At 47.0% G+C, this 12,715-nt stretch overlaps 1 protein-coding gene across 1 annotated transcript; it reads left to right on the top strand.

Annotated features, from left to right (window-relative positions):
• The first annotated feature begins 7,939 nt into the window (after window positions 1–7,939).
• Window positions 7,940–12,188, top strand: Ell3 (elongation factor for RNA polymerase II 3). The gene is made up of 11 exons (XM_006994038.4): window positions 7,940–8,183; window positions 8,406–8,441; window positions 8,756–8,868; window positions 8,992–9,178; window positions 9,264–9,343; window positions 9,440–9,515; window positions 10,302–10,482; window positions 10,559–10,601; window positions 10,701–10,872; window positions 11,244–11,288; window positions 11,366–12,188. Exons 1-11 carry the CDS (start codon window positions 8,052–8,054, stop codon window positions 11,474–11,476), a joined length of 1,176 nt encoding a protein of 391 aa, XP_006994100.1. The 5' UTR covers window positions 7,940–8,051; the 3' UTR covers window positions 11,477–12,188.
• The last annotated feature ends 527 nt before the right edge of the window (window positions 12,189–12,715 follow it).

Below are 12,715 nucleotides of genomic sequence, written 5' to 3'. Positions count from 1 at the left end.
GTCCTAAAGTGATCCTGCAATCATTGCCCAAGAGCTGGAGCCCAGGGCTCCTGCATGCACATCTCCACTACCGAGCCGCACCTCCACACTGTCCACAGAAACTTTGCGGGTGCCTTGGGAGTGGTGAAGCACACCCAAATCCGTGGAGCTACTTGGGGGACTGAGATTAGGGAATGCTCGTATTATGTCTGCACCAACTCTCTAGACTGCCTCTACCTTGTGTCATCTCCCCCCAACAGTTACATCTGGTTTGTAAGAGAAATCAGACGGGTCGCTAAACATCGTTCTCATTTTCAGTTATCTCACAGATGCAGCCTCTGTAGATGAGATTAGTTAAACCTTCTCTCCCGTGGGTCTAAGACAACCTGAGTTCTGCTACGCTATTATGAAACAACCCAACATAGGTCAGAGCAGTAGGATTCATTTCCTGCCGCCCAAACCCAAGGCAACCTTAGTTAAGGCTAAATAACTGCATTCAGAGAGCGCGCGTTAAAAGCAGCGGTTCTCAACCTTTGGGTCGTGACCCTGTTCATAGGCGTCACCTAAGACTATCGGAAAACACAGATATTTACATTACGATTAATAACAGCAGCAAAATTACAATTATGAAGTAGCAACGAAGTAATTTTATGGTTGGGGGGTCACCACAACAAAGGAACTGTGTTAAAGGGTCAAAGCACTAGGAAGGTTGTGAACCGCAGCTCTAAAGTCTATAAAAGTCAAGCATTTCCTTTGTTCTGTGAGTTGCTGTTGGATCCATCCCAGCTTCTCCAATACAGCAGGTGGCCAGCATTTCTAAAGGATATCTTTCCCGAAATCCTCCGACCATTCTAAAAAGAATCTTCTGGTCATGGTCCTCAGGCGAGCGCGGGGAGAAAGGAGGGTTCCAGGGCTGGTTCTCACCAAAGGCGGGGACTTTGTGGTTTTGTCTGCTGTGCTTCAGACCCCAATCTAACTGGCCAATGAGCACCAGGCAATTCTCCTGTCTCCACCTCCTATCTCGATGTAGGAGTGCTCCGATTAAGGTGTGCACCATGACCCGCTGCTTTTTCTGTGGGTTTCGGAGATTGTCTGCTGAGCTGTCTTCCCAGTCCAGAATTCACTTATTTATTTATTGTTTTTTGTTTGTTTGGTTGCTTGGTTGCTTGGTTTGGTTTGGTTAGTTTTTTCGAGACAGGGTCTCTCTGTGTAGCTTTGGAGCCTGTCCTGGAACTCAAGCTGGCCTCAAACTCACAGATAACTGCCTGCCTCTGCCTCCCAAGGGCCAGGACTAAAGGTATGTGCCTGGCCCAGAATTTTTATTTTTTCTAAACAAGTTCCATGTATCTTTTGTTCCCAAAGCTCCCCTCCAGGCCAGAAGAGAGTCACTGAATAAAGGAGACATGGCAGGAGACAATACGTGCTGGGTTAAAGCATTAGCTCTGCAAGCCTGATGACGGAACCGGATCCAGGGAGCCCTCATAAAAAAGGCAGGTGTGGTGGTATGCAGCTGTAACCCTACCACTCCGACAGTGAGATGGGAGATGCAGACAGAATTTCCTGAAAGTTCATGGGCCAGTTAGCCTGGAATACAAAATATGGCAACAGAAACAATGAGCAAGACCCTGCCTCAGTAAGATAAAAGGCTAAAAGTTGCCCCCCCCCCCCACATACACACAGTGGTCAGGGAAATTAATTAAAAATAAATGGTGGGGGTTGGAGATTTAGCTCAGTGGTAAAGCGCTTGCACCCTGGGTTCGGTCCTCAGCTCCGGAAATAAATAAATAAATAAATAAATAAATAAATAAATAAATAAATAAATAGTGATAAATTTTGATGTGAATCTCAACTAATGCCTATTCCAGAATCAAGTTGAGGCTAAGACGTCAAACTGGCTTTGTGTAGAGCACATGGGAAGCAAGAAAACCTCATCACTACCATCTTCAAGTTTTTTTATATCCAGCCCCACTTGAACTACTGTTAATAGATTTTTTTTCAAAAATATAAATTATGTGTATGTGTATCTGAATGTGGGTTTGTGCACAATAGTGCAGTCTCCATGGAGTCTAAAGAGTGTGTCAAGATACCCTGGAGCCAGAGCTACAGGTGGCTGTGAAACATCCAATGTGAGTGCTAGGAACTAAACTTGGTCCTCTGAAATAACCACACTGAGTCACCTCTAAAGCCCCTACTATCTATATATATAAATATATATATATAATATATATGTTTTTTTTTTTTTTTGGTTTTTCGAGACAGGGTTTCTCTGTGTAGTTTTGGTGCCTGTCCTGGAGCTCACTCTGTAGACCAGGCTGGCCTCGAACTCACAGAGATCTGCCTGCCTCTGCCTCCTGAGAGCTGGGATTAAAGGTGTGTGCCACCACCAGCTTTGCTTTTTTTGTTTGTTGTTATTGTTTTGCAGTAGGAACTGAACCTATGGCCTCATACATGCTAGACAAGTACTCTACCACAGAGCTACATGTCAAGCCCTCTTTCCACTCTTTCATTTTAAGACAGGTCTCATTAAGTTGTCTTGGCTAGCTTAACCTCACTCTTTACTGTATGTAGACTTTGAGCTTGCAATATTCCTGACTCTGCCTCCTAGGTATCTGGAAATACATGCTTGACTGATTTCTATGGTGGTGGTTGTTTTGTCTTGTTTTGTTTTTTAGTTTTTGATTTGTATGTTTTTACTTATCACTTAAAAATAAATGTTAGGGGTAGGGATGTAGCTCTGTTAGTAGAGTGATATCGTAGTATGCATGAAACACCCAGCACAGAATAAAACTGGTCATAGAAATGGAAAGGTCAGAAGTTCAACATCATTCTTTACTATATAGCTAGTTCCAGGCCACTATGGACTATATCTGACCTTGTCTCAAATGTAAAGAAATAAAATAAAGCCAGGCGGTGGTGGTGCACGCCTTTAATCCCAGCACTCAGGAGGCAGAGGCAGGCCGATCTCTATGAGTTCGAGGCCAACCTGGTCTATAGAGTGAGTTCCAGGAAAGGTGCCAAAGCTACACAGAGAAACCCTGTCTCTGAAAAAAAGAAAGAAAGAAAATAAAATTACTTAAGATGTGTGAAGACTGCATGATTAAACCCATTGATCTAGCCAGGTATGGTGGTGCAGACACTTAATCCTAGCACTCTGAAGGCAGAGGCAGATGGATCTCTGAATTCAAGGCCAGCTTGATCTAAAAATAGAGTTCCAAGACAGCCAGGGCTTAGGGGGAAGGGGGATGACGTCACCACAATCCATTAATTTATACACTAGCTTAAATCAATGTAAAGTTTTAAAATAAAATAAAACTCTTTGAGATTTAACTGGGAATGTGCTGGTGTGTGCCTATGGATGTTTACAGAGGCTAGAAGAGGGAGCAGGAGTTACAGGCTGGTGTGAGCTGCCTGTCTGACGTGAGTTCTGGAACTGAACTCTGTTCCTCTGAAATGCTCTTACCACCTAAGTCATCTCCCTAGCCCCAGTAAAACTCATGAAACCACTGCTCAGCCTTTGGACTAAGATTAAGTGCAGAATTAATAATAATTTAAAATGTTCGTGAAAAATTGTGTTAATATCAACCTGTAACCCCAGCACTCAGAAGCAGAGGCAGAAGGATCAGAAGTTCAAAGTTAGGCTCAACTACAATATAGGGTTGAGGCCAGTCTGGGCCACATGAGACTGTCTCAGGAAACCTAGAAAAAGGACAAGGAATAGACAAAATAAAAGGAAAACCCTGACTCTTTTAGATTTTATTTAGGATACTTGCTTCCTCCATAGTTCAGTTATTTACTTTTTATATTTGTTTTATTTCTTGTGTGTATGAGTGTTCTGCCTGCACATCTGTGTGTGTTCCTGGTGCCCTTAGAGGTCAGAAAAGGGCACTGGGTCCCCTGGAACTGAAGTTACAGTTGGCTGTGAGTCACCACGTGGATTCTGGGAACCCAGTCTGGGTCCTCTGCAAGAGCAACAAGTGCTCTAAACAGCTGACCCATTCTTCCAGCCTCCATAATTATATATATATATAAAATATGACCTAGTCCTTAGTGTTGTAGGATGAGTACAAAGGACTTGTTAGGAAAGCCAAGCCTTATGACCTAAGTCCTAACTCTGGAACCCACATGGAAGGAGAGAATTGACTCCTGAAAGTTGTCCTTTGACCTCTACACTTGGTGCTGTGGTACATATGCTCCCACTGCAAATAAATAAATAAATGCAAAGCAGTTTTCACAGAAAAAGGGGGCTGGCAAGATGGCTCAGCTCTTGTCACATAAGCCTGACTATCTGATTTCTGTCTCCAGAACCTATGTAAAGGTAGATGAAGCGGATAACTCCATAATGTTGTTCTGTGACATCCACACACACTATGGCACACCAGCACCCACAACCCCATGTATATCACAATACACCGATAATAATAACTGTTTACAGAACAGAAGAAGGGCTGCTGCTACGGCTCAGAGGTGGAGGGCTTGTCCTGCGTGCTCAAGACCCTAGGCTCCATCCCAAGGACCAAAACAAACACAGGTAACCAAGCCCAGTACAGAATTGAAAAATTAGAGAATCAATGAAGATAATTTAGGCCCGAAGGCTCCAAAGCAAAGAGACGAAGAGGGAGGTTTAGAGGCCCCAAATATGAAGTGAGAAGAGGAAAACAGAGTAGAAGGAAAGACCTACAGACCACAAGTCATAAAAATTGGGCTTATCAAGTTTCCCAAACTCAGATTCCGTGGTGAAAGCTACTTTGGGTACTCTTGTTAGAAAGAAAGTCATCAGGATCAGTACAGAACTGAGAGATGAGTAAAACAGCATGGATGAGGGAACAAATCCTTTTTCGGTGCATGCTTGCTTATTACTTCCAGCAGCTGAGCTGAGTAAAGGAACAGAACCAAGGAGCAAACAGTCCCCTCCTACCGACCACACCACCTATGCACTTTGCCCACGACTGTTATCAATCCTGGCAAACCCAGCCTCATCGTCATATCACAGCCCAGCTTCAGCAGGAAGTGCCATAATAGATGTACTCATTTTGTTCAGTAAATAGCCTCTGTCCACTAGCTATGTGTTAATTACTTTATTAGGTGTTGCATATACAGAAATGAACAAAATATATCTCTGGGGGCTGATGAGATGGCTCAGTAGGTTAAGGAACTTGCTACTGAACATGATGGCCTGAGTTCAATTCCCAGAACCCATGTGATAAGATGGAAAGAACCAATGCCTGAAAAAACCTCTGACCTTCACACAAATGCCATGGTACATGCTTATTCATACAATAAATAACTGTAATTTTAAATATGCTATAGAGAAGAAAAGGCGAGTTCCCTCTCCTTCACTCTGTGTGTGTATAGATATATGCAAATTGATATTGACCATTGCTTTAAAGAAAAACCAGATTCTATGCAAGGGTGATATTCAAAACCTTTCTCTGGGTGCACCTCGTAAGCACTGACCCATCAAAACAGATGTCAGTATAATTTGAATGAAGACGGAACAATGTTATTTGTCTCAGTATGAAGCAGAATAGAACAGAACTGATGCTTTGATGCAGGGAATAAACTTGCAGGCTCCAGAGGCATTTGATCTGGGCCACTGAGGTCTCTCGTGTTATACTTGAGGCAAGAAGATGAATTGGCACAGCCAAGGAGGGAGCGAGAGAACACTTGAGGCGAGGGAACAGCATGTGAGGGCCAGAAGGCCTGCTCCCTCAGGCTGTCCCATCTTAGAGTCATGGGTAGTGAGTAGGTAATAAGTTGCCTATGAAATTAGGTCAAGGAGGTAGTAAGGGCAGGGACAGAATGACAGCAAGGCATACCAGGGCAAGATGTAAGCAGAGTCACAGGAATGCCTGGGCTTTATTTATAAAAGCAAGGGAGTTTGTTCCCATAAAAAGATGCCATAAAAATCAAAATGCCGTTACAGCAGGAAAGAGAAGAGAGCAACCTAACAGGTACGGTCGGAGCACAGTGGAAGGAAAAAGAGCAGCGTCATCGTGTGCTCGGGGAGCCAGGTGTGGGAGTTCACACTTCTAACCTCAGCATTCTGGAGGCTGAGGCCGGGAAAATCAGGAGTTCAAGGGCAGCCTGGGCTACTTAGCAGTTCCAGGCCAGCCGGGGCTACACAGTGAGATCCTGTCTCAAAAACAACAACAAAAGAAAGCCGGGTGTTGGAAGTGCACACCTTTAATCCCAGCCCTCAGGAGGCAGAGCCAGGTGGATCTCTGTGAGTTCGAGGCCAGCCTGGTCTACAGAGCAAGATCAAGGACAGGCACCAAAACTATACAGAGAAACCCTGTCTCAAAAAATAGAAAGAGAGAGAGAGAGAGAGAGAGAGAGAGAGAGAGAAAGGAAGGAAGGAAGGAAGAAAGAAAAAAGGAAAGGAAAAAGACAAAGAAGAGGGAAAGAAATAAAGAAAAAAGAGTAAAACAAAAGAAAAATAGTGATGGGGAGAAGACAATAGAAATACTTTTTTTTTTAACGGACATTAATGCAAACATTCAGGTTTAACAAAAATAACACTAAAAAGTGATAGAGTTTGAGGCCAGCCTGATCTACAGAGTGAATTCTAGGACAGCCAGGGCTGTTACACAGAGAAACCCTGTCTCTAAAAAGAAGGAAGAGGAGGGAAGAGAGAGAGAGAGAGAGAGAGAGAGAGAGAGAGAGAGAGAGAGAGAGAGAGAGAGAGAAGAAGGAGGAGGAGGAGGAGGAGGAGGAGGAGGAGGAGGAGGAGGAGGAGGAGGAGGAGGAGGAGTTACAACTGCTTGTCAAGTTAGTAAATTGTCCTCCACAGAAACAGAATGTCCCCATGGACAGGTAAATGTATCTGTGGCTGCTGTTGGCAACTTGTTGCAAAGATTTTAAAAATCAACACAACTGAGATTTTTGTCCTCACATATAATACATGTTTTGAGTGTAGAGTTCAATGAGTTTTGACAAATTATTTGCTTTGATGGACAGCATTAAGATCACTTGAAATTATACAGATCAAAGCATTTAACTGAGATCCCGGTTATGAAAACGGAAATAAGGGATTCTGAGAAATAACCAAATATGGACAGGTGGAGACAGGAAGGGCTGGTCTGAGATTTGTGCTGGGGTCTGAAAGCAATAGAATCTGTAGCTCTGAGATGCCTGGCAACTTCAAGGCACCTTCTAGTCCGGAGTAGTGACTAACACCTGTAATCCCAGCACTTGGAAGACGAGGCAGGAGACTAGCTAGTGAGTTCAGCAAGAGCAATCTACATAGCCAAAAACAAAAACAAAAACAAAAGGGAGGGGAAAGCGCCTTTGAAGGAGCCAGCTGCCGGTTTAGCCACTTTCACTTGCGTTTATTAGGTCACGAAGTGACAATTGGGATTGAGTTGTGGCTTTCTGCACTGCAATTCTTTTTGCCACCAACTACGCCCCACATCCCCACCCACCGATAGGCGAGGCTCTCCAGCCCCAGCCAGCTAGGTTTCCAGGACTGAGGCACCCATCCACCTGGCTTTACAACCTCTCTAAGTCCCAATTAGAAACCGGATTGGGATCCGCCTTAGCAGACGCAGCACCGCGGCAGAAAAAGAAGAAACGCTGCACTTGGTCCCTCTTGGGGTCTGCCATCCTCTGGTCCCCTGAGTCCCTCGGGCTCAGGACCCTGGAGGCATAAATGACTCAATCCGCCTACCGACCAGTCTCGATCTCCCTCCCCGTGGGACTTACACCCTCAAGTGGTTTCAGGTTCATTTTTTACTTAGAGACCGCGAATTCTGAATTCAGAGTGGGGAAACTGAGAACAAGGGTTTCTGCGTGACGGGTCAGACCCTGGAGGCAGACTCTGGATACCCTTCGAAAGCCCAAGACTGCCCAAGCCAAACCAAGAAGAAACCACTTGGATCCGGGCAGGCAGCCGGGAAGAGCTAGGCACCGCCCACGCGGCTGGGGAAACTTTGGGGTGGTGCCGGGGGCGGGGTCCTGGTGGAGGGCGGGGCAGACCCGGAGGGCGGGAGTGCCAGCCTAGGCTTGCACTGCAGAGGTGGCAGAAGTGGCCCTCGCCTGTGGTCTCGGTTCTGCTTGTGCGCGACTCTGGCACCATGGAGGGGACCCAAGAAGCTCTGAGTGGGAAAATGCGGCTCCTTTTCACCCCTGCTGCTCGGACCAGCCTCCTGATGCTCAGACTCAACGAGGCGGCACTACGGGCGCTGCAAGAGTGTCAGCAGCAACAGGTGCGGCTGGCCCCCAACCCCTTCTTCCCATCCCGATCAACCAAACCTCGGCCTCAGCTCGCTACGCTGGAGAAGGGGACGGGGAGGAGCGGCTTACGCAGGTTCCAACCTCCCCCATCTCTCCAAGTGAAGCCCGCCAGGCAGGTGTCCGCAGCCCCCATCCCCCGATCCTGGGAGCTTTGCTTCCTTTGTGCTCAGCTGGTGCTTGGGCTCTTCCCGCAGGTACGGCCAGTGATCGCTTTTCAAGGCCACCGAGGGGTAAGTGCAGACCGGATGTGTGAAGGAGCCTGGGGGTGAGGGAGCAGAAGCGTGGGCTCCGGGAAGGTGCGCTCTGGGCCGGAGCTTGCCAGTGGTCACGGTCTGAGGAAGTTATGAGAACTGAAGCCTAAGAGGGTGAGGGGCTGATGGGGCTGTGGTCCCAAGAGGCTGAGCATTCTTAGCCTCTTGGGGGACTCTGACCCAGCTGCACCTGGTGCGCTAACGAGCCCCTTGGGATGTCTTTGGGGAGGAGTGGCATGGGCAGGAGGAGGAGGGGCCGACTTAGCGGGGCTTACCATCTCCTTCTGCCCCAGTATCTAAGGCTCCCAGGCCCTGGATGGTCCTGCCTCTTCTCCTTCATAGTCTCCCAGTGTGGCCAAGAGGGCACCGGTGGTGGCTTGGACCTTGTGTACCAACGCTTAGGCAGGTAAGAGAAAACAGACAACAGGTAAGAGAAATTTGCAGAAAGTGGGAAGAAGGGGAATGTGAAGACGTGTTCACAAGATCTTCAACCCATTTTTCTCTTGTTTTTCCCACCACTTCTTTCCAGATCTGGGCCTAACTGTCTCCACTGCCTGGGCTCACTGAGAGAGAGACTCACTATTTGGGCAGCCATGGATACTATCCCAGCTCCACTGTTAGCTCAGGAACACCTGACTGAAGATCCCAGAGAGTCTGAGAGTTGGCAGGACACAGGAGATGAATCTGAAGGCCATCCCCAGAGAGCACTAGAAGAGGTGAGGCCAGAAACAGCAGGGGGTCAGCATAAGGTGGGGCACCCAGGTCCAGGCTGCAAAGTGCTCCTGTAACTTCCCCTGACAGGTGTCTGGCCCACTGGCAAGCAACCATGGACAGTCACTCCCAGGATCCTCCAGTGAGCCCATGGCACAATGGGAAATGAGGTACTGGGTCAGGCTGGGTCTGCTCTCCACATGCTATAAGTAAAATAAAGGCCCATGTCTCACCCTGGTCTCTCCCATTCCTTCCCCAAATCCTAGGAACCACACCTATCTTCCACACAGAGAGCAGGACCAGCCACTGCCTTCCCCTGCCAGCCAGAAATGCCTGGACAAGGTAAACAAGGACTTCATTCCCTTTTTGAAGACTGGATCTCACTGTATAGCTCTGGCAGGCCTGGAACTCCTTATGGGGAACAGGCTGGCCTCAAATTCAGAGATTCACCTGTCCCTGCTTCCTGAGTGCTGGGATTAAAGGCATGCACCAACATGTCCAGAAAGGCAAGAGCTTTTCAAATAGTCGTCTACAAGGCTGGGGATGTAGCTTGGTGGATGCAGGGCTGGTACAGCCTAAAATCTGGCACATGCCTATAAGAGAGGTCTCCAGAACAGGAGGATCAGTGCAAGGCCAGGCATGCTCTGCTACACAGCATAGTGAGTCTGAGGCCAGCCTGGACTACCAACCCAAGGCCTGGCCTCAAAAAAACCCAAAACAAAACAAACAAAACCGGCTGGGGAGATGCTTATCAAGTGCATCTACTCTGAGAGCACAAGGACTGGACGGAGTCTGAATCTGCAGCACCTATGTAAAGGACGGGCAATGTTTCCTGTGCCTGTAAGTCCAGCACCAGGGGTGGGGTGGGGCGCAGGGGGGAATGGACACAGGTAGATCCTGGGAGCTTGCTGGCCAGCCAGCCTAGGAAAAATAGAGCTTTAGGCTTAGTGAAAGAGTCAGTCAGAGAGTGATGGATTTGTCCTCCATGGGGTGCACACCAGTACATACACAAGAATACTTTTTAATTGGGTACAACTTAAAACTTAGGAGCTGATGAAATCGCCAGTTTTTAACAGGAGTAAGAACTTCCTAGCTTGCTGTTTATGTCACAGATTTTTCCCCCCACAGAAACGTTCAGCACCTATAAGCACTGAAGAACCAGAGGAAAAGAGGCCCAGAACTTTGCCTCTAGGCTCAAGTCCACTACAAGGCCTATCAAATCAGGAATCACAAGAGGGAGAGGACTGGGCGCAAGATGAAGATGAAGACAGAGATTCCAGGCTGGAGCAGAGTCTCTCGGTTCAAGCAGGTGAGTTCATGAGAGGAGGGGAAATACCAGTGGAAAAAAGGACCCATAATTACTTGTTCTCTTCCTTCCTTCCTAGCCTCTGAATCCCCAAGCCCCGAGGAGGTACCAGATTATCTCCTGTAAGTTCCCCACACTTTCAGTTTCATAGTTTGTACATGTAACCATCCAAGGGTTTTTTTTAGGGACAATGAAACTGAGGGTGTCACCTCCCCTGGTAGGCAATACAGAGCCATCCACAGCGCCGAGCAGCAGCAGGCCTATGAGCAGGACTTTGAGACAGACTATGCTGAATACCGAATCCTACATGCCCGTGTCGGGGCTGCCAGCCAAAGGTTCACAGAGCTGGGGGCGGAGATCAAGAGACTTCAGCGAGGAACTCCGGAACACAAGGTAAAGGCAGGACTGGAGCTCGCTGCTAATCACCCCTAGACATGTTTGTTTAGTGACTAAGCAAAGGGACAAGCAAACCTGTTGTAATATTCGGTAGAATGAAATCAGAAGTTACTCCCATTTCTTACTTTTTCCTCCTTTCCTTTCCCTCCAGTTTTTTTTTTTTTTTTTTTTTTTTTTTTGGTTTTTTCGAGACAGGGTTTCTCTGTGTAGCTTTGCGCCTTTCCTGGAGCTCACTTGGTAGCCCAGGCTGGCCTCGAACTCACAGAGATCCGCCTGGCTCTGCCTCCCGAGTGCTGGGATTAAAGGCGTGCGCCACCACGCCCGGCTCCTTTCCCTCCAGTTTTGAATCAGCGTTATTTTTGTTTCAGGTGCTAGAAGATAAAATAGTGCAAGAGTATAAAAAGTTCAGAAAGGTAAGCCGGGCTGCGAGCACAGAGGCAGTAAGGCAGAAGCCACTTGACTTTCTGACGAGAGTGCTTTTTCTCTGCAGCGGTATCCCAGCTACAGGGAAGAGAAGCATCGCTGTGAGTACCTGCACCAGAAACTGTCCCACATTAAAGGTCTCATCCTGGAATTCGAGGAAAAGAACAGAGGCAGCTGACACTACCCAGGACTCTTAGCCTGTCCCCAGTGATGAAGGAAACAGCTCCAAGGTGGAGCACATCTGCTTTTCTGATTTTGACCCTTCCGTTCATGGTGGCAAGTAGTCATACTAGGTTACTGCAGTTGGACTTCGTTGTTGCCGTACATTTCTAGGGTGTGGGCAGTCAAGTCTCCTGGGCTGTGCCCAGGAGACTAGAAAAGTAGCAGACACTTGGCTTCTTCACCTTTACTTCAGTTGTTTTCAGATCCTGAAAAATGACATTTCCAGGTCGACACACACTTTGGGAACGTTGGACAAGTGAGTTTAGCCGAGTGGCCTGGTGGGAACAGAATGAGAACCTCTGGTGTTATAGCGTACCTAGATGTAAGGGGAAGGGCTGTGTTGCTCATGTACTATAACATGGCTGAAAAATGAAAACCAACTGCTTCTGTGTCTTGTGTGATCATTAACCTTCATCACCCAAGGCAGTGCTGTGGATCTGACTTCCTTTGAGACTCTGAGAGACTGAGTCCCCATGTTCCAGCCCGAGAGTTATGAACTGGAGTCTCCAAGATTATGGTCATCTTTACTGTGCTCATATCGGCTAGACATATGCTCTACCACTAAGCAACACTACCTTCCCCCACCTCCAACATGTTTTTAAAACATTATGTATGACCCAGATGTACAATTTGTTATCAGGCTTTACCAAAAACATATTGAAAAAACAGGGATTATACTAATGTTTCATTTTGTGTGTTTAGAGACACATAGAATTAAAGCTTACATATCTAGAATTATCCAGGGCTGAAAGTTACAATTATGGACAAGAGTCTGATTTAGCTATAGATGGCCATATTTTAATCCATTAAAAAAAAATAGATCTTGTAGGCTCTTGTTCTTGTCAGTGACGATGTGTTTTCTTGTTCCACTGGGAGGGAATTAATGGCTACACCCAAAGATCTGGGGAGAGCTGCACCCAGCAGTGATCAACAATTCCTCCAACAAAACGGATGGAACCCCAAACCGATGTCACACTCAAACAGGGCATTTCTGGGCAGGACAATCCTCAGGAGCTTGGCTTTGTGGCAAAGATAAGCAGTATCTTATGAACATGAACAGGCCAGAACAACTGTAATTTCAGTATCTTGGGGATGAGCAGGGAGGGCTGTCACAAGCTCAAGGTCACTCTGGGCTGCAGAAGGAGACTGAGAAATTAAGATTTAGAGATGGTAATTGGACCCAGTCAGTCTGAGC

Source organism: Peromyscus maniculatus, chromosome 4, assembly GCF_049852395.1.
Source record: "Peromyscus maniculatus bairdii isolate BWxNUB_F1_BW_parent chromosome 4, HU_Pman_BW_mat_3.1, whole genome shotgun sequence".
NCBI classification, from domain to species: Eukaryota; Metazoa; Chordata; class Mammalia; order Rodentia; family Cricetidae; genus Peromyscus; species Peromyscus maniculatus.
This window is presented reverse-complemented; position numbering and strand designations above follow the sequence as displayed.